The 21,224-nt window shown below is 52.4% G+C and overlaps 2 protein-coding genes and 1 long non-coding RNA gene across 9 annotated transcripts in view; 1 reads left to right on the top strand and 2 right to left on the bottom strand.

The window, feature by feature from the left end:
- Positions 1-14,018, bottom strand: part of RPH3AL (rabphilin 3A like (without C2 domains)) — a 38,099-nt gene extending 24,081 nt beyond the window's left edge. Inside the window, exons 1-5 of one of the 7 annotated variants that reach the window (XM_040532399.1) lie at positions 13,912-14,018; positions 10,907-11,066; positions 6,596-6,704; positions 5,437-5,580; positions 3,323-3,452 (exon numbers count right to left, since the gene is read on the bottom strand). In XM_040532399.1, the coding sequence (XP_040388333.1) occupies positions 3,323-3,452; positions 5,437-5,580; positions 6,596-6,672 (351 nt within the window). In that variant the 5' untranslated portion in view covers positions 6,673-6,704; positions 10,907-11,066; positions 13,912-14,018. Of the gene's footprint in view, positions 1-3,322; positions 3,453-5,436; positions 5,581-6,595; positions 6,705-7,819; positions 8,119-8,164; positions 8,306-8,459; positions 9,117-10,906; positions 11,067-13,530; positions 13,850-13,911 lie in introns of those variants that run through there. The other 6 variants (XM_040532406.1, XM_040532401.1, XM_040532402.1 and 3 more) reach the window with 6 other exon arrangements.
- A 605-nt stretch (positions 14,019-14,623) lies between these two features.
- Positions 14,624-17,971, bottom strand: LOC121057693. The gene is made up of 4 exons (XR_005813891.1): positions 17,888-17,971; positions 17,621-17,791; positions 15,819-15,971; positions 14,624-15,431 (listed from the first exon to the last, which is right to left on the bottom strand). It is a non-coding gene; the product is annotated as an uncharacterized LOC121057693 (long non-coding RNA).
- Positions 17,972-18,711: 740 nt separating this feature from the next.
- On the top strand, positions 18,712-20,875 carry C20H17orf97 (chromosome 20 C17orf97 homolog). Its single transcript, XM_040532198.1, has 3 exons — positions 18,712-18,800; positions 19,083-19,241; positions 19,997-20,875. The coding sequence occupies exons 1-3, from the start codon at positions 18,761-18,763 to the stop codon at positions 20,434-20,436; spliced, it is 639 nt and encodes a 212-aa protein (XP_040388132.1). The 5' UTR covers positions 18,712-18,760; the 3' UTR covers positions 20,437-20,875.
- The last annotated feature ends 349 nt before the right edge of the window (positions 20,876-21,224 follow it).

Below are 21,224 nucleotides of genomic sequence, written 5' to 3'. Positions count from 1 at the left end.
GATGAATGCTTTGATCCTCACAGAGCAAAAGCCACTCACAAGAGGGCCCTGGAGAGCAAATCCTTGCTTAGACAGACATAGGAATTTAGTCTTCCCAGCTGGGTTCCACCCATCTCCCCACCGAGGCTGCTCCCCCTCTAAGCCAGGAGCTCTGCTCTGCAGGATGGAGGCTCAGTGCTCACTCCGCCCTCAGTGTGCACACTCAGAGGAGACGAACAGCAGAAAGACAGTACCTGAGGAATGGCTTCACTGCATGAGCAAACGCACCTGAATATTTTGGTCAGCGCAGCCCAGAGGCAGAGCTCTCGGTTCTGCTAACAGCTCAACAGATGGCTTTTGTCAAGGATTTTGCTCTGTCTACGTCCCAATGGGCAGTTTAATGGTATTTTGGCTGGGATGCCTACAGTTTTTTAGGAAGGGCAGAGAAATAAGAAACAACCTGTTTGGTCTCGTGCATAGTGATATTCAAGATGGTGCTACCCAAGCCAAGAGGGACTGCAGATGCAAGCAGCAGGCAGTACCGCAGTTGGGAGGCACCTTCTGAAATACCCCAAATTCTCCCTTTTTCAGACCAAAACCTGAGGGAGTAACTCTGTCGTAAATACCCTCAAAGATCCCAAACCCCACATATATAGCACATTCAAACACTCCCCCTAGTGGAAGTTTCCCAACAATTTTACTCCTAGCCATAAATTTTGAAAGCTCCAACACAAAACAGGGCTCTCTTCCTCCCCTTCTCTGCAGACTAGCTGGGAAATCGAGCATCACCCACAACCCCTCAGAAGACATAAAAATCAAGGATGCTGAACACAGCCCTGTTCTTCATTAAATACAAGATAAAGCACTTTCTTCTCCTACTTCTATTTCACCTTTTATACATGATCCTGATACCCTCCGCATGGTAAATTGCACATTATGCTTCGTCTAACTACTGCTATTGTTAACACGGCTGTATTTGCATACATCTTTGTCTTGCCATAATGCATTTATTTCTAAGATAATAAAAACCAATATTAAAATCATTCTTCATTTTGACCTATAAATGCTAAAACAGAAAGTGGCACTTAGAAAATCCATCAGGCTACAAGAGCTACAGAGCCTCTATTCAGCAGAAGGGACTTGCAGAAGGTAAGTCCTCTGCTACATTTCAGATATATCATTACAGCAATCCCTGTTATTGAGCTAAAAAGGGCCGCAATGACTTTCCAATGAGATGGTAACAGAGCAAAGCTAGCAAAAAAAATATGAACTTTAAAAATCCATAATTCCCTGACAAGTCGTTGCTTATCACATTCAATGCTGTACAAGTGATGAATATCCCTGGGGACAAGCTTAAAGTAACTGCCCCCTCTGTGTGCTCTGCTGAAGGATCAACTGTTTTTGGGTTCACACCACTGCGTTACAAAGCAGGAAGGGGAAAAGCCCAGGGCACCCACTCAGCATTGCCCTGAGCTCGCACATGGCTGAGAAGTGCAGCCAAGCCGAAAGCAGCTGCAAAACGCACACTGGCAAAAACAGGATCTCACCTTAAATCAACCTCAGTGTGAATCCTCCTGAACTGCCCAACAGACTAAAAAGAGAATAATGAAAAAAACCCTACCCCAAAACCAACTAAACAATCCCCAAAAGAACCAGCCCTTCTTCGGGGCTTTCTGGTTACAGCCCCCCAGGAGCCTCAGGCACTCACAGCCTCACTAGCTCTGGGGGTTACTTCTGCAACTGCAAACGGGCAGAGCAGGGAAGGGTCTGCACCAGCTTTGCCTCCACGTGCTAGTGTATGGGGCTTACAGGAAGGAGGTTAGAAAGTGCTGCAGCACTGTGACCTAGCTGGCTTCAGACAAGGTGAGAGCAGAATCGCCAGGGGAAGGAGGCAAGAATACAGCACATCCTGTTATTCTGCATGCTTGAAATGCAGGAAACAGCTAGCCGCCTCCTGTCTGCCAAGCAGCCCTTTATTGTCCACAGACACGTCTGCACAGGGCCCGTGCTCCCCTCTGAGAGAGTTGCCCTGCAGCTCCCCTTTAAGCCAGACCCTTCAGATACTTCCCAGTATCTTCCTGCTGCTTCCTTTCCCAGCCCTTCCTAAAAGAGCTCCTTTCTTTCTGGCTGAGGACCCAGGGGCTCAGAAATGTGCGTTCACCTTCCCAGTCACTGCCTTACCCGTGATCTCTCGTATAACCCCTGCCTTGGTCGAGCTGCTTCTGAAACAGGAGCCGGTGGAGCAGCCCACTGCACAAAGGCAGCACTGCTCATGGCAGCTCCCTGAGCACGGCGGAGGTGTGCTGGGCCCTCGGTGCTGACTGTGAGACCTGCAGCCCACCAACTCCACCAGCGCCAGCGCAGAAGGTTCATCATGGCCTGCACAGCTGCACAGAGCTGCCAACACACGCCCCTACGTGGTAAAGGAGCGGGATTTACTCCGTGCTGCCCTGTGGGACTCCATGGGACAGCTCCGCAGTGATGGGGTGGGTGGCACGAGCAAGGGTCCCCTTGGCTCTGGTGCCCGCCAGGGACACCAGGCTGCTCCCTCCCACCCTGACACCAGCAAGTCAGAAGCACTCCTGCACCCACTGGGTACCCTCACCTCTCCCCAGGCACCGCTCTGAGGCGAAGGCACTCACACAGACATCTCCCCAGGGAAAGATGGGCTTCAAGTGCACCAGAAGCAGCCTCCCAGCAGAGGGAGGATAAGGTGGTTGCCTTGGAGATCCTCATCTCCGCAGCAATGCAGTTTAACCCCTGCTTGTCAGGGAGCCCAGACAAGCAATAATCACCCCACAGGGATGTAGGACATTATGTAGGACCTACACATTATGTAGGTCTCCCTACACGCCTGTGCTCCCTTCCAAACAGCACCCGTGCAGTGCTGCCAACGACACAGAGTCACTGATGCACAGGGTAATTTATGTACCATCAAGGTTGGAAACCTTACACTGGTTTGGAACTTAAAGATGGGTTTGAGCCTTTATTTCTCTGTAGAAACATGTTACTGGAAGGTCTAAGGGCAGACCTTGCAGGAAGGAGCAGTAAAGCACACAGACGTTTCTGTAGGTGCCTCTGACGGACGTACATTTCTTCCCTGTCTCTGGAACCCCGGTATCTACCAGGCTGATGCACACCATCTCAGCAGTAAGTGCAGATTAGGCACTTTAGGATCACAAGGAATAAGGTAAAAAGAGAAAACCCTGTGGATTGACAGCACCAACCCAATCAAACAGGACTAAGTTAACTCTACAGAGTGATCTACTTTCTGAGAGCCCCGGTGGCCTTGCCTGGGCAGATCTGCTACCAGGAACAGGCAGGAGCCCCTGTGCAAACCCACCTTTTTGCAGTCCTGACAGAAGACCGAGGTGCTCCCCAGCAGCCCGAGCAGCTCCCCGCAGAGCAAACACTGGGAGAGGCCGTTTCCCATCGCGTTCTTTCTCATGTTCTCCAGCCGCTCCACCAGGCGCCTGCAGGGAAGAAGGCCAGGCAGAGGTCACAGCAGGTCCTTGGGCACTGCAGAACGGCTCTGTGGCAATCTCAGATCTACAGGAAGAAGCTGTGCCAAAAACCTGCAGGTGTGTGCTCCAGCCTCAGCCTACCTGTGCCTCTCCTGTGCAGTTCTGAGCCCCTTGCTGGGACCGTATGTACTTTCGCTTCAGTCTCTGAGCTCAGTGTTTCCTATTAGCTGGCTCTTGGTCTTCAGGGAATAAAACCCCTGTAAGTCCACCTACTGGTGCTCACCGAGCCCAGAATAAGCAAAACTGGGAGCACCACTGGCAGGCATGGCTCAGCCAGTGGGCACAGGGCAGACAGCTCACAAGAAAGGCACCCAGTACCCTTCAGGAGCTCAGTGCCACCTTGGCAGCATGGTCTCAGCACAGTTATTTCCTGCCTGGGGAGCAGGAAAAGGGTTCAGTGCTCAGATCAGGGCAAGTCAGCACATGGAAAGGGCAGAGAGTTAGACTGTTAGACCTGCCAAGCCCTGCTCTGTTTTCACACGCACTCCCTGAAAGCAGCACTGCAGGCATGCGACTTACATCTCATTAGAAGCAGGAAGGCCAGACTGAAGCCATCAGACCAAAATGAGCCTGGCTACGGTACAAGAATGCCAGAAACTGCCCCCTGCTTCGTTCGACAGCCTGCTTGGAAGACAGGAAGCACATATGTATGCGCAACGTCCACAGCAGCAGGACCACGGAAGGGAAGGAAGGAGGGATAAGCAATTCGGATGCGAGATGCGGAGGGCATGCAGAGCGAGGCTGCTGTCGTGAGATTGCTGCGTGGCCATTGTCAGGCATCGATGGGGAGGATGACAAACAGCCAGCCCATTTCTCAGAGGCAGCAACCAGCCGCAGCCACGCGTGTGCACGTGGCTCAGTCCTGTTATCCTTGCATCCCCCTTCTCATTAGCGCTAATGTCCCACCAGCCAAGCCCCGCGCTGCGAGGACGGCAAGGTCTGTTTGGAAGAGGCACTGCCCGCGGTGACGAGGTCAGACAGCACAGCCAGGCTGAGCCATCGTTACCGGATTTATGATCCTTGACTTCAGCACAAGAGAACCCCCTGGAGTTAACACAGGCATTTCGGAGAACGCTTCAGCAGGGGAACAGCGAGGCTATCGCTGTGCACAGCTACACCAACATAGGAGCCATCAGCCCCTCGGGGTCGCTGGCTGCTTCCGGGGCTGCTGGGGTCTCCCATGCAACACACAAACAATCGCTGCTCGTCCTCATCAGCACTAACGTGCACTGTGCAGGGACAGAGCTGAGAGCAGGGGCATGAAGCTGGGCCTGCTGGGAAATGCTGCAGGACGGCTGAACTCTCCTGCTTTAAAGACCGTCAGCGCAGGTCAAGCACAGACACAGCTCAGGCCAGATCTCCAGCAGGACTGAGAGCAAATAGAAATCTGCAGCAGCAAAAAGGAAAAGGATGCCTGTAAATCAAATAATTCAAGCTAACAAACCCCATCCAGAGAACTCAGCCAAGTAGAACACAAACCCATTCACTGCTCCAGGCAAAATCCCAGGGGGCTGCTGTGGACAAGGGAAAACCTAACGGCACTGCCAGGAATGGTCTCTGAGCCGTGCCGTCCACCAGCAGTGGGTGCAGCTGCACAGCTTGGCGTCTCCCCAAGGCCCTTCCAGAGCCACTGGGGCAGCTGCCTTAGCACAGGCTGCATTTACCAGGGACTCTGTCAGTAGCTGCAACCACAGAAGTCCCAAGGCTCAAAGAAGGCATGAGAAAGGCCTGCGACATGGGAAGACGGAAAAAAGCTAAATCACATCCTTCCCAACATTCATCACCTCCAAACAAGCAACATGGGAGGGGAAAAGAACTGACCTAAGGGATGCTCTGACTGATGGAGGCTGAGCTCAGGCAGCCAGGAGAGCCACTTCTCCATCTGCACTGACCTTTCCCTCTGAAGGAAGGTGACAAACGAACGTGACTGTACCCTATGCGCTGCTGCTCGACGACGTCCAATTTCTCTGCCTTGCGGATGACTTCCAGAATGACCTCGAGTTCCTGCGGGCTCAGAGCCTGCATCTTCCTCTGCTTCTCCGTCTGGAACGTGTGCACTGACCAGCCCGTCTGGAGCCTGGGGGAAGGGGTGGAGGGAGGAATTAAGCTGTGAAAGGAAAGCACACTCCTCCATCCAGATCCCATGTTCCTAAGGGCCTCAGTTCAACCACACAAATCACCAGGCATATCTGGAAATAAACAGAAATTTGGAAACTTCCTCCCTTGGTCTACCCCAGGCCTGCAGGAACACTGTGGCAAGCCACTTCCCTCTATGCCTGTGTAGAACAGCTGACATTTCTCCTCAGCTCGCTTGGGGACAGGAGGGAGCTTTCACAGCTCAATTAATTACCATTCAGTAGGGGTTTAGAGGTCACTGGATAAACTCACGCTTGCCAGCAGAATCCAGGGCACAATCAGGCACAGCTGTTTTAATGAGGCTTTCAGGTGAAGGCAGGAGAAGTGGCAGTGGCATGCACCGTTCCCACTCAGCCAGTGCCCTCCCTCTGACACTGGGTGATCCCATATTTTCTAAAAGCCCGCAGTAGGCTGACCCCAGAGGTTCAGCCAGGAGCAGAGGTGGCAGGAGCAGAACACTGGCTGCCAGAGAAGGAAAGCATCCAAGAAACAAATGCAATTCCAGTGCTTGACTCACCTCCATCCCCTTGTCTTTAGGTCATGCGGTAATTGAACTTCAGTGGAAAATGAGATCAAATGACAAATTCCTAAAACAAAGGAGCTCTGGCAGCTGGGGGATGCTCTCAATTATATATAGGGTGGTGCAGAGATACAGCCTGCCTCCAAGCCCTTCCGGGAAGAGCTGGTGGAACACACTGATGGACTCCTAGAGGTACCAGCAGCACTGCACGCTCCCCTGCAGCCTGGCAGCTCCACGCCGCAGCCGAACACCGAGCCCCAGCTTAGCAGGCTCCTGCCCCGTCCACGCAGCTCACCCCGAGGGTGCAGAGGGGTTTGTGTGACAGGCAGCAACTCCTGCCTCGCAGCCAGGCTGCGGATGAGGCTGGTGCCCCACGCCACTAACTGGAAAGCGTTCAGGCCAGCGCCGAGGCTGGAAGGAGAGGAGGGCGACTCACTTGGCACGCAGAGCCAGCTGCCGGTCATTGGGGCACACCCACTGGCCCGTCCCGCTGCCAAAAATCGTGTCGGCCATGGCACCAGGCTGGGAGGAGGCAGGGGTCACACCTGTAAGAAGCAAACACCAGCATGAAGCGCAGCAGGGAAGCCCAGGGCAGCGCCTGGCACAGCCCCACCAGTCGTCCCCAAGGGATGTTGTTCCCAGCAAACACGATGGAGGTGATCTGCCGGCGTCACACTCGCTGGAAGCAGACTGACTCGCACCCACAGACAGCAATAAAAACATACCATCATCCTCGTGAAATATAAGCCAATAAATACCTTCTGATACTACATTAAGACAAGCCTGGAAGTTTAGATTTTATAGCACTGAAAAAAAGGCCGCAGACTCTTTGTCAGTTCCATTATTATTTTTCATTTCCAACCAGAGAAAAGTGTTGTTTGCAAGAACAATCTCTGCCCCATCACCTCTGGAGCCCTAACGCTGCAGTACTGACAGAGAAAGCCACTCTAAAGAGCACAAAGAAGCTACAGTTGCTGGGTTTTTACCTCCTAATGGGGTAACAAACAAAAGCCCACGCGACAATCAGAATGAATAGTGGCAAGTCACTTCGTTCATTAAAACTGCCTCCATAATAGCCTGATATTTATAACTACAGCCTACAATAGCAGCTTGTTTGCATTCGCTGATGTTTAAGACAGCACCTCTTTCAGCAGATCTCCTACTGGGGCTCCTGTAACCAGCACGGTCACACCAGTGATCCCCTGCGTTCGGTGACAGCTTCACCGTGAACCGCCTGCTAAAGGCAGCCAGAGCTGACTGCCACACGTTCACGGGAGAAACGCATCCCCAGAAGGGACAGCCTCAGCCCTACCGGCAGCTCAAATGAACAGGAAGCACCAAGGGGCAGAAGCAGCCAAAAGATTTCAGCAGAGGCAAACCCAGTCTTGACATACCAAGCTTTCTTCCAGCTGGATTTGCTCTCCAGCAGAGCAAGTGTCTCATGAGCCTTAATGCATAAATTTCTAGGTATTAATACTTACCCTTCCCAGAACAGACATTTGCCAGCTTTGAAACCATACCTGCTGGGCAGAGATAACGTGCTTAATGCTGTTTGGCAAACACAAATCAGATACAATAGCAGGCAAGTTATATCACCTGCCAACAGTGCAGTAATTCCCAAGAAAACACATGTTGCAGTCTCAATTCACAGCACACTTACCCCCGTGCTGCGGTTCAGCGTGCTGCACCTCCGCCTGCTATCTGCTGCTGACACACAGAGCCTTCTGCTTCTCTGCCAGGCACAGAGGCTTCGCAAGCTGCACGGCCTTGGCCCTTTTATACTCGGGCAGCTTGTGCAAATCGATCTCTCCCCGCGCTGAGCTCACATGTGCCACATGTGCCGCACTCGCTCCCCAGCGCAGAAACGCTGACCCGGGCTGCAGCACTGGCAGCTATCCCCTGCCAAACCCACGTCAGCCTCCAACCAGGGTGGCTGCAAACCACAACTCAGCAGCCTCCTCTCTGACCATCCAGCTTCTGGAGAGCCTGAAAACCCAGCTCTTACACCAGGCAGGAGGAGGAATTCCAGGCGAGGCACAGACTTCTTTCAGTGGAGGGGACAGACGTGTAAAACAGGTGAAGGCTCCAGCAGCTCCACACAACGCCCAGCAACGTGGCCTGACTACAGCAAAGCGAGGCAGGGATGCTGCAGGAAGGTTCAGCAGAGAAAGAGGTCAAAGCAGGAAGGACAGAGAGTTGTCACACAGTTTTTTAAACCTTTACTACATTAGCTAAGGGGACCACTCTTGAAAGGAGTCATCCCTATACGAAATCCTTGAACCCTGGCATCTTCTATTTACCAGACACTTTCCTCGCTTTCACTTATGCCTGCATTTCCATTTCGTACCAGAACACCTCCTGCTCGTCAGCCCCTTCGTGATCTCAGGCAGGGACAGAACACAGTCCCCGCATGTCCCACCGCAGCTCATGCACCTGGGAGCAATCGAGCATTAATGGCAAAGGAACACAGAGGCTCCCAACCCCAGGCCAGTGTTAAGAGGCAGAGAGAAGCTAAAATTTCACACAGCACAGCCGACCCGGGATTTTTCAGAGATTTTCCAAGCCTGTGATGCGTTGTTACAGGATTATATGCACATTTACCCCCCACACAAATGCATATATTAAATTACTCCTCAGCTGTACCACATTCTCTTCCCTCCCACTCAGGCACACCTGAAGAAAAGCACAGCCCACGCAATTGATGGCCACTGGCAAGGCTGAATGCATGCAACCAGACCGACGTGACCAGCACTTGGCAACTGTGGGATGTTTATCCTAAAACCTAGAGCTGGAGATCTGCCCCACAGCGCGGCCAGGGCAGAGGAGTTTGCTTTGCCAGCAGCTGTGCCTTCAGGGTGGACAACGGTGCCGAATCCATCCACCCCTCCTCTGCAGAGCTTTATCTGCTCTAACAGAGCTGAAGGCAAGTCAGAATAGAGCACATCAGCTAAGCATTTTTCTCAGGAGAGACCTAACCACATTCTCCAGCCTCATACCACAGTGCGCTTTTCTCAGCATGACTGAACAAAAACAAGCAATGTCATGCTCTTTTGCCTCTTGTTACTGAGCATACGCTTTCTGTTCTCCGCCATTCCCTGAGCAGCATCTGCAAAGAGAGAGGGAAAACAAAACAGCCTAGAGATCCATCATATCCCCAAGCAGTCTTCAGAGAGATTATTCCCTAAAATATTTACAGGAGCATTTTCTTTCAGCAGCAGCGAGTATCTGCTGCTCCCTCTGATGTACCCTGGCATTGCAGACGGCGTTGCACCTTTGCCTCTGGAAAAAGATCGAGGTGGTTTGACACAGGTACCTCCGAGAAGGCAACGAGAATGCCATGGGACTGCAGGCCACAGTCTGCTGGGGTGGAAACTGGAGCACTAACAGGGCTGGAGAGAAAGGAACATCTTGCACGGCCCCAGGACTGATGCCAGAGAAACGGTACCAGGAAGACATGAAGCACCCTCCCTCTTATCTCTGTACAGGACAAGAAGTACAGGGGAATCAGCCTCATCAGAAACACTGAGATAGCAAAACCTCGGCAGGCTGAGGAGTCATTTCTGTGGGCTGCGGTGAAACAAGCAGCCCTCTTGCAGCCAGCCCTCACTGCGTTACCTTTTAGAGACGCTGCAGTCAGCACCCACCTCCCTGAACATTCCCTCCCTGTCCTCCTCTCCTCTCCCCAAGGCAGAGAGTAGGGAAGCAGCTGGCCTCCAGCAGCGAGAGCAGGAGAAATCCACAGCTCTTGGCACTGCTGCAAGTACACCACATACAGAATAGAGGGGCAGCACAGGCACTGAGTGGTACAGACAGAAACGTTCCCACTCCACGATTCTGCTTTTTACTGGAATTAAGAATTACGAGGAAGCCCTTGTCTTGCCGGTACGAAATGACCTGCTTTAACAACCCTCCACCTGTTCGTTCCTTTCCTGCGATGGAGGAAGCCATGTGAAACAAAACCTCATTAAACCCGAGTCCACCTGGCTGCGCTTGGCGGAGAAGCGGTGGGGAGCGTGGCAGGGAAGGAGCGCTGCCCCGCCGTGAGCCACGAGCGGCCCGGGTATGTGTAGCTGAGCTCATCTCTGCCTGCTGCTCTAATAGAGAGCTGCTTCTGCTGCCTCTGTGACAAGACCTGGACCAGCCAGAGAACAAGGTGCCTGACAGCAGGGCCTCAGTCTGTGAGGGGAAATCTTCTGGCAAGGTCTGTGTGGAGGGAAAAGCAGCAGGGTCGTGCTGGTGGCTTGGACCCACAGCCCTGCGCGGTGACCGCAAGGCAGCGAAGGAGGAGGCCCTTCCCCTGTGTAGCCCCACTGAAGAAGGTGGTACTGCAGACACAGCCCTGTCAAAGCACTTCAGGCCCTTCTGAGAAAACCGGCCTTTCACGGCACAACAGCAGCCTCAATATAACTCATCCTTACCTTAATAACAGAAAAGAGCCTTGGCAGGTCATGCCAAAGGTCCAGTGAGCACGGTAGCTGCTATCTGACCAGCCCCAAGAGCAGATGCTTAGAGAAGAATAGAAGAACAGAGCACAACACAGTGATACTTTTCCAGAACATCCTCCCAGCCTCCAGAGATGCCTGCATCATGCACTCCCTGAGCCAGGCTGTAGCTCCGTATTTAACGCCCTTAACGCTCTTCCGTCCCAAATTTATCCACTTGCTTTTCCAGCTCATGTACGCTTTTAGTACTGTCTTGCTATGCTGAGCCCCTTCCCCGCTCCACCTTGAACACATTTTGACAGTACCTTGACTGCACCAACGTTAGAAACCGAAGGGTCCTGTTGATATTGAGGCAGTCACTGCAGCAGGCACCAGCTCCTCACGGCAGCGAAGGCACAGCTTGCACAAGCCCTCCTGTGGCTGGGCTGATTACAGGTGCCCACGAAGCATGAATCCCTTGGAGCCCTGCAAAAAACAAAAACGTCCTACACAGGCCCATAAGGAGCTCCCCAGCCGGCTTTCACTTGCCTGGTTATTTCGGCTAAGCAGCTCGTGTCTGTATTAATTTGTTTTTATAGGAAATTAATTAGGCAATTTTTTTTTTTTAAATACTTCATTAAAAAAAAATAAAAATTAAACAGTTGGCCAGAGCCGAGCTCCTGATCCCTGAGCTGAGCGGTGCCGGTGTAATTAACTCGCCTGCTCTGAGGGCGGCACTTCCCCCAGGACTCCCCGCTCGCATCAGGTGCGGTTCTGGCCTCGTTTTCCTTTTAGCTGCTGCTCCCTCAAAGACGCGGCGTAATTACTCTCTGCTCCGCACACCAGACCCCATTAGCCCCGGGAAACCTTAGCAACTAAGCGAGTGCTTGCTCTCGTTGCTATGACAGGGGATCAGCGAGGACGGAGGGAGATAAGGGCAACCCAGCGCCGCCAGGCCCGTTCCTCCCGGGAGGCGAGGGAAAGGCTCTTGGTCCAGACGCGGGTCTTCCCCTCGTGTGCTAAGGATCCTCGTGCCACTGCTGTATTTCAAAGCACGTGGCTCTTTCAGGGTGACAGAATAACCCCTGGGGCTGCAGGAGCGTGGCAGAAGACACGTAGGTCACTCTCAAGGTACAAAAAGTCTGAGAGTCGCCACTGGGCCTCTACAAGCACCGGCCTGAGTCGGGGCTGTACTTGTGTGCTCAAGCCACTCTGAGCTGCCCCCTCAGGCCCACAGCCAGCAGTCCCTCAGCCCTCCCGGTGGCCAGGAGCCCGCTGCAGGCACAGCCGCTTCCCAGGGGCTCATCAGGAAGCCAAGCAGTCCTCACCCTCCTGCTCTCGGGAAGGGACAGAGCCAGCTGGAGCACAGCACCCCGCGGTAAGGGGCTTTCTGCAGCGTCTTGCTGTGACAAGTCCCCGCCGTCAGTGCCAGCCCTTTGCAGCAGAGAGCCACACAACACAATCTGATCAGACTTGACTCGTGTTTCTGCGGCTTGGGCCAACAAAAGAACACGCAGCGTCCAAATAAGCACCACAAAGCCTTGGCAGGCTCAGGGACAACGTTTAAGGAACACACAGAGACACTTTCTCTCGGTCTGTCCCACTGCGACAGCTCAATCCAAGCAGTGCCAGCGGAACGGGGAAGACCTCGTTCAGAGCTATCTATTGGGTTCCGGCTGGCCCAGCTCTGATAAGCACAAACCAGTCTCAGCACACAGGAAAGGAGAGAAATGTTAGCACATAAGGCTAAGTGGGAAAAGGAGCAAGTGGGGATGAGGTTTGGGGGGGGGGGGGGGGGGGGGGGAGAAGGTTCCCACGCACCAGAGCTGCTTCGCAATCCTAGCAGCAGTGGCAAGAAGCCTAAGTGCTTTAAGACGGTGCTCGTTAAAGAGATTGTAAAACACAATGCCCTGGAGGTCCATGCCAGTCCTCTGAGTGGGAAGATAAAATCAGCTCTACAGGAAAACCGACATACGGTACCAACAAGCCCGTATTAATGAGAGGCACTTATTAGCGCGGCTACTTGATATATGGTAAGCTATAAAGAACCAGTTTTTGCCCTCGCAAATCAGTCTTCTGGCTCCCCAGCACCCTGCAATGCCAGGGAGGGAAGCCAGCGCTGTTCCACCTGCCAAGGTGTATCTTTATTTACCAGACTTTGGCCCCGGTTCCTTCTGATCCCCAGCCAGGCAGGTGCTCTGCACCAAGTGAATAATTCATGAAGGCAGCAGGCTCTGCTCTCTGACTCACATTCTGGGGCAGGTTGATCTGGCGTAGGCCTCGGGAGAAGCAAATTAGCATCTAAATGGCTAATTAGAGAGACTCGTTTCACTATTCTGATATGTTAAAAAGCTCAGGAGGCCTTATGTGGCGGGTGGCTGGCAGGGTGGAATCAGCACCTCCCAGCCTCCAGAGGAGCATCAAGTTTCTTAGAAAGAATTGGACGGAGCAAGGAAATGCTGAGCACAGGCCAGCGTTTGTCCAGGAATCCCTTGCAGGAGAACCCCGTGCCAGCCTGTTCCGCTGCTACAACCTCAAGTGAACCAGGAACAGCACTTCCATAGCCGGCGGAGAGACGGCTGCTGCGCAGCCCGGCCACGAGCCTCGCCAAAAACCTGCTACGGGCATGGCTCTGAGCTGCAGAGCAGCCATTCCACCTGGAGGGTGAAAATCCCTTTCTCAGCACCCCGAAGCTTTAGGCATCCCGGGAAGCGTTTGAGCCATATGTGGGCACGGCAGCAGTGCCTCCACGTCCAGCCCTGTTGTTGGTACGACCAGGAAGGAAGCCGTGGACTTTGACCGAGCTGCAGCAGCCCCAACACCCCGCACACTGCTGGGCTCGCTGGCACCCGGCGGCGCTCCCAGAACCACAGGGAGCACCCAAGGGCTGCAGGATGGATCCACGTAGCCGCTCCGTGCCAGGCACACAGCCCAGCTCACCAGGACTCACCACCTCCGCGAGGGGAGCCCGTCCAGCCCCGCACCGCTCACTTCTTTCCCCCGCACCTCCGCCACTTACGCTCGGTTCACCTGGCTGGGGAGCTTCCAGCAGCGTGCCCTCCCAACGGAGAGTCCTGGGGTGCTCCAGGGTGTTCCCAAAGGGGGCGCGGGGTGTCCCCAAAGTGGGTCTGGGGTGTTCCCAAAGGGGGTGCTGGGCTACCCAGGGGGAAGGGACCGGGAGCCCTGAGCCCCAGCAGCCACCCAGGGCCACCTGCCCTGAGCTCCGGGGCAGGGCACGGCGGGGCAGAACCGGGCAAAGCCCCACCGCCCTCCTCTTCTTCTTCTTCTTCCTCCTCCTCCTCCTCCTCCTCCCCCCCCCCCCGGCACCCACCTGCGCCTCCGCCGCGCTCCCGCACCGAGCCCCGGAGCCGCCCCCGGGCGCGGCGGAAGCGGAGCCACCTGCACCGCCCGGCCCCGGCCCCGCCGCTCCGCGCCCCGCGGGCCGGGCACCCCCTGGCGGCGGCAGCCCCCGGAGAGACCCCGCGGCCACGGCCCCGAGCGGGGAGGGGAGCGGGGTGGTCCCCCCTGAGCCCCCCCTCCCGGTGCGGAGAGAAGGGGACTGGGGATTGGGGATTGGGGATTGGGGATTGGGGGGGGCGGGCGTTGGACGGGAGGAAGGAAAGAAGACGGGAAAGGGGAAAAAAGGAGGAAAACTACAATAAAATAAAAATAAAAACAAAACAGAAATCAAACAGAACAAAACTAAACGAGAACAGAAAAGCAAAACCTCACGCAAACCCACAGCCACACACAAAACGCCAAAACAAACAAAAGACAAAAAACCACGCAAAACCAAACACAGAAAACAAAAACAAAAATCCCCAAACAAAAACCACACAAAAACAAAAACACAGAAAACAAAAACAAAAACCCCCAAACAAAAAACAAAAAGCACACACAAAAACAACAGAAACAAAACAAAAACCCCAAAACAAACAAACCCCAAAACTAAGCAAAGCAAAACCTCCCAAAAAAACAGCAAACCCAATAAACAACTCACATTAAAAAAAAAAATAAAAAAAAAAATCAGAAAATCTAAAAATCGGGGCCCAAAATCTGTACACATGACTCTAACAACAGGCACCGGCTACAGAAGGTGACCTGGAACCAGCAGCAAAATGTGGCTTTGGGAGGAAGGTGCAGGGCTGCTGCTGTGGGTTAGCGCAGGGAAAACCCCAATCACCACTGAATGCTGTGCTGCCTGCAGCAGGCTCACTCAAGCCGGGTGCTCCCGAATTAACGATTGGGGAAACAATCTAACCACCTCCGGTCTTCCCTGTGACGGGGAAATGCAGCCACGAGGACCACGCGATTGCTCCATTCCCAGGTCTGGAAGCCACGGCACTGTCTGGGCAGGAGGACAGGGGGTTGGGACCCACGTGCTGCTCTGGGCAGTGGCACTGGCTGCGTGTGATGCTGCTCGAGTGGCTCTGTGCAACCCTGAAGTGCCCAGGGGGCTGTAGAGCAATAGGTGACCCCAGGGCGGGCCGAGATGCTTGCAAGGAACTGCTGTGACGGCTGGGGGTATGCTCCTTGCCGTGTCTTGGAGGCGGATCACACCACAGCAGACAAGACAGGCCCTTCCCTAGGCTCTGGGAGTTAAAGCGATGTTATTTCCTTTTGCCTTCCCTGTCAGGACTGCTGTGAGAGGTCTCCCCGTGTCAGCAGAAGCTGGGTCCCCTCGAAGGACGGCACGGATGCAGGGCAAGATGGGGTGAGCCAGGCTGCTCCGCTCACCTTAGCATGCAGCTCTCCTGCTCTCCACAGCTGCTTCAAGCCCACTCCCTCATAGTTCATCACCATAAAACTTGTCTTGCCTCACATTCTGAAGACTCTCACAAATGCTAATTACTGCCAGAGAAAGAAAAAAGAAGAAAAAATAAATCCTCAGTCCATGCTTTTACTGCCTGCTCAGAGCCTGCTCATAAAAAGCCCAGCAGCCCTGCAAGCCCCATCCCTCCATACGTGCACACCTCATGGAATAAGCTTAGGCAACCTAAATTAACTTTTACATAAATCAAGCTCAAGTCTGAGCACATGCTTTGCTTTCTTTTGGGGTTAGGCAAACGTTGAAAAACATATTAGAGGAAGCAGTGTTTGCATTAATACAGAGCCTGTATTTCCATGGAAGAAAGCGTTTGAAGATGACGTTTCACACCAGGGTACTCCTCCACACAGTCAATAACATAAATAAATCAAACACACGGTTCAGCCAACTTCAGGAAAAAGATAAATTACCTTATTTAGCAAGCAGTACTGGCAGGAACAATAGGCACAGGAAACGACACACATCGCAGAGCCTGTATCCATTCTGCTGTCAAATCAGCTTGTCGAGATCCCCACAGAACCACGAATGCTTCAGAGTCCGACTGCAAAGCTGGGCCTTGAGAGCTGCAAGTCACAGGGAAAAAATATGACATTGCATAAAAGATTTAGAAAGGCTAAATATGAGTTTTATCTTGATAGCACAAAGTCAATTTTTAATACACTCATCTCTCAGAAAGCCGGCACTTCCAATTCCACCCAAAGAACCCTTCAAAACCTCTCTTTTATCGATGATGGGTTTCACTGAATTATTCACCAGCCCACAGCTGCCAAAGGTTTTAACTGTACACACGGCCGGGACTGTAGCGGGCAGCAAGCTGCTCCTGCAGGGCTGTCAGCGATGCTGTCAGAGCACTGCAGACGCCCCAGCTGATGCTGGCCAGCACTGGCACCTTCCCCTGCAACCCCCAGGCGGGCTCAGAACACCCTAAGCAATCCAAGGCCAAACCAGCTGGTTGCTCACCTCTGAAAGGCCACCTCCTAGGGACAGGCAGCCAGGAGGTGTCACACTCAGGGGACATTTGATGCTCCCTTCCTCGTCACCCTGACTGCTCCAGACCCATCTAGCTGCTTTGCAATTCACAGCAAGGAGCCCTTTTTTTTTTTTTTTTTTTTTCCCAAGCTACTGTTACTCTGATTGCAATTATTCAGTCCTCAGCAATTCAATTTGTACTTGTCCCTCTAATTATTATTCCTAAGCAAAAAGGTCAACGATTCAGTGACTAATCTGGCAAAGAAAAAAAAAAGTCTATAGAACACACCTGTTCAAGAATAAGACAAAGGAAAAGTTTAAAAAATACTGATGCTTCATAGCGAATTAAGATACTTCTTTACCCATTTTGAAGACAAACTCCCCACTTTGATCCACTGTTTTTATCATTTGCATGAACACATCTCAATTCTAATTCTCATTTCCCTGTTCAAGGTAAGTTTACAGCACCAGCTTTAATATTCCACAAGAAGACTTCCACGTTCACCCCAGCACCTGCAGCAGGACGTTTGTCTTGGTCATTACAACACATTACAAAATGATACTTATTGGGGTCTTAAGCATTTATATCCTAATAAATATATACATCACATTTGTGAGGATCTACTTTCTGACATTGTCTTAGGGCTTTGTATTGAAGGCTTGCCAATTTTCTTGCTTGTGTCCCCAGATCTATAGACTTGCTTAAAGAATGACTAACTTTTCCAGTCAGGATATAGGGCACACTCACACTTCTCCTCTGAGCAGCACTGGCCTGTTGCATTACCCAGGTTTGGCACCAAACTGGGGTCATCATAACACCCCTATCTCACCTGAGGAAACAAGTACAGCACTACCTTCACTTCAGGTAACACTCACAACATGGACAAGCTAAAACCAAAGAGGACAGTGAGAATATTCAAGCAAACTGAAAGACAAATCTCACAACCCTTACACGTACAGCTCTACTGCTTGAACACAATTACTTACTGGCGAGGGTTGCAAACTGGACTTTATGAAATCATGCTGTATTTCCTTTTAAAATACATATGCCTCCAAGACACAGTGAAATTCTCAGAGGACAGTGGAAAGTTTATTCTTCGTATTTTTCATGTGAATTGCATGTCCACTCACTAAGACTGGAGCCTGGCTTGAACAGAAAAGGGGGGGGGAGACGAAAGGCACAGAGAGCAGTAAGGGGGTATGGGATCTGCCTGGGGACAATGCACCTTCAGAATACACTTACCTGCTGCTGGAGAGCATCTTGCCACCCAGCTGCCTCTCAGCCAGCCTCAGCAGGGGCAGATTAACCAGGAAACGCTGCCGATGGTCCTGCCTGTCCGACATTCCAGGTATCAGAAGATGAGTCTCCTTCTGTGTGGACCAGGCCAGCCGCGACCACTGGGCTCTAATTTGGCTGGGAAGTCAGATTTTTGGCATAATAAAATGAAGGATGGCCACCACTACCTACAAGTAATCCCCTTCTCTCAGTCTGCAAAAATATTACACTCACTTTTCAGCCTGGATGAATTATTTACATCCCATCACTGCCGTTCCTGTTTGCCTTGCCTTTCTGCCCCGTGTCACCGTCCCTTTCATCTGCACGCACGCTCTGGAGACCTGCTGGCTGCTGTACAGCATTAGTAATAACCATCACTGCAAAATCCCTGCTGGTGACACTTTGAAATCAGACCATTAGCTGCAGTCGGAGAAGTGCTGCCTGCAGCCTGCGGAGCCTCTGTGGGAGCAGCCTCCTGGGAGGCCGATTTCATCACAACCTGTCTGAATGCAGCTGCGAGCATCTGCCAAATTTCACATCTAAATAGATCAGAAGGAGAGAAGGGAAGAGGAAGAGAGGAAGGGGGGGAACGCAACAAAACCAGAACTAAACCTCCCATTATATCCAGGGGCAGGAGGACAAATAAGGCGGTGCATTACTTTAGTGACTGCTGCAAAAGAGCCCGCGAATGCTTTTCATCCAGGCTCACCTCCCAGTTAAGTGCTCTCATCTCTCTCCCCAGCGAGGCTGTTAACAACTCGGCTCACCTCACAACAGGCTCACAGAGTGGCAGGAGAGCTGCGTGTTGCGCCGAGCTGAGCTCTGTTCCCCTCAGCAGCCATCCAAGGAGCCCGGCCATCGCCCTGCTTGGCGAGGTGGGCTAGGCAGAGGGGTTGAAGGGGCAGTTTCCCTTCAGGCCTTCATTGCTAAGTCTACGGTACCTCAGGGAAGCCTGGGCTTTCTGCCACAGCCAGGCACAGGGGGACGCAGTGATCACGGCCAGCACTGGGCCCTGGCCAAGCGGGCAGGCCCGGGCCGGCCCCCGCGCCATGACTGCCCTGGAGACCTCGCTGAGGCAGCGGAGGGGAAGGGGAAGGCCCTGGTGAGATGGAGGGGAAGGTGCCGAGAGGAGGAAAGGAGGGAGCAGGTGAGGAGAAAGGGAAGGTACTGAGGGGAGATGGGGTGCTGAGGGGAAGGGGAGAGCACTGAGAGGAGGGGAGATGGAGGAGGAAGCCGTTGAGGGAAGGGTAGGTGGAATGGCAATACCTGAGGGGAAACGGAGGGGGAAGGCATGAGAGGAGGGAAGGGAGACGGGGTCAAAACCTCAGGGGGATGTAGGGGAAAGTGCTGAGGGGAGGCGGAGGGTGTCACGGAGAAGGAGGGGATGCTGGGGTCACCGACTCTCCCACCCTCTTTCCCTCCCCAGCAGGCTCGGGGGCAGTGGCACGGGGCCATGCTGGAGCTCCTGCAGCAGCCATCGGGCAAGAGGGCAGCAAGGGCAGGCGGCGGGGGGCCAGGGGCTGCCCACAGGCCCCAGGTGCGAAGCCACCGCCGCCACCAAGCCAGAGCACTGCTGCCATGCGGGCAGGTGAGCTGGGCCAGGGGAAGGGTGCATGGGGAGAGGCGCCATGGGGCTTCCTCAGAGCCATCTGTGGCACTCGACATCTCTCAGTGTTCCAGTGCCTGTGCAGGGCTTTTAGTTTAGCCATGCAGCTTCATTTATAGCTCTGTGCATGCATACCTACACACCTATAACTAAAAGACTCAGTACATGTAACTGCACAGCATAAACAGTAGGAGGCATATGGCACCTGTCAAGAAGTTTCAAGAACTGCCGAAAATGCTGTAAATACCCAGCAGTTTTCTGTTGGTAGCTGCAGAGCAACTCCAACGCCCACCATCCCATGGGCCTGCGTTCAGCAGCAGCATGGTTGCGCCCCTCTGGTGTCTCAAAGCTTCCAGAAATGGTACTAAAAAAATCACATTGCTTGCCCTACGAATGGATGACAGCTTTGGAAAAATCCCTGTCAACAAAGATTGAATTTCCAGCGTAAATCAGGTTCAGTAAGCACAGTGAACTCGATGCCAGTGCAGAAGTGCTATTAATGCATTAATGGCCTCAATAAACACATTTGACAGGTGAGAGAATTGTTAGGTTAGCCAATCATATATATAAATATATTTCCCACTTGAAAGTAAAATTTTAGGCCATTAGTATTTTTAGTTCCTTATTACTGGGCATGCACAGGGCACAGCAAGCACTTATCTCATCATCCTCATTACAAAAAGCAGAAAAGCCTCAGTGACAAGGTAGAATTTTTTGCTGATTTATCACATTAACAGGTAAACACCATCACAAACCCCGAAAGCAGAAGGCTCGCTCCGCTGCACCGCCTGAAATCGTAAGTCATGGGAGGAACCCTGACTCAGCCCAAAACTACGCCAAAGGGATTCAGATGGAGGCAGAAGTAAACAAAGTTTTAGCATCAACTTCCACCGTTCTGGACTCCGGTCAAACAGATCTAGGTCTTTCTGCTCAGCTTAACGAAAGCCTTCGATGGGATGGGATTCTTGAGGACCCTGTGGCAGAGGAAGAAAGGCTGCGAATCTACAAGGTGAACAGGAGGAAACGGTACAGGTTGTATATCCAGCAACATTTGCCTCCTGAGCCATGCCCGACTGTCGGGCATTCCCCATTACTTCACGTCAGGGCTTCGTGCACAAGCAGCGATCAGACAGAATGCGAAGATTGCTGCAGTTATTTTCCAGGGGAGCAAATGTGAGCTTGTCCTGAATAGCGAACAACCCAACAGTCTCCAGGCTGCAATCAGAGCCGTCAAGAAAATCTCTCAACAAGCTCTGTAGTTCGGCGTTGATTGCTCGCTGTTTTGTGTCTGCGTGGAGAACAGAACATTTGCATTTTAAAAACAAACAAAGCAACCTGCTTGCTAAAATACAGATGCAACTTAGGCTACTCCAACAATTCAAAAGTGCTTCTGTCTGCCTATTTGTCTTGCAGGATCACTAGTCAATGCTACTTGTTTATGTCAAAGTAATGCTCATTGCCTGACACCTGAGCTTTTCAGGTATTCAGACACATTGTGAAATTAACAAGCATAGTCCTTGTGGCAGGCGCGGAAATTGCGCATGAGCAGCTGAAATGATGTTATCTTGTTTGAAGGCTGAAATCATCTGCAGGTACACAAACTTACTGAGTATTTGAAACTGAGCAAGCTGTGGAGTTTGGGAGTAGAATCCAGCCCTTGTCTCCTGGCTTGAGGGTTAATTGTTAAACACAGTCCTTTGTTACAGAAATTCACTGAAAGGGCCCCCAGATTTGACATTCTGAAGCATGGCATATACAAGGAAAACGGAATAGATCTCTAAACATGGGTTTATCCTCATCACTGCACATAACTAGAGAACCATCTGGCCGGTATAAATTAAACACATCAGGAAGCAGGCTGCTTTGTACCCACCTACTTCAACTTCTCATAGTAAAGCAACATCTATCATACACAGTGCTACTATAATATTAAGATAAATAGCCAAGAGTACACTAAAGGAGGTA

The sequence above is a fragment of the Cygnus olor genome, chromosome 20 (genome assembly GCF_009769625.2).
Source record: "Cygnus olor isolate bCygOlo1 chromosome 20, bCygOlo1.pri.v2, whole genome shotgun sequence".
Taxonomy (NCBI): domain Eukaryota; kingdom Metazoa; phylum Chordata; class Aves; order Anseriformes; family Anatidae; genus Cygnus; species Cygnus olor.
Note: the sequence above shows the minus strand (reverse complement) of the source record. Positions and strands in the feature narration are given on the sequence as shown.

Coding starts and splice junctions, on each gene's coding strand:
- C20H17orf97 (XM_040532198.1), top strand. CDS start 18,761: ATGGAGGGGAAGGTGCCGAGAGGAGGAAAGGAGGGAGCAG. Junction 18,801..19,082: donor AGGAGGAAAGGAGGGAGCAG/GTGAGGAGAAAG, acceptor CCTCCCCAGCAG/GCTCGGGGGCAGTGGCACGG. Junction 19,242..19,996: donor CACTGCTGCCATGCGGGCAG/GTGAGCTGGGCC, acceptor TCACATTAACAG/GTAAACACCATCACAAACCC.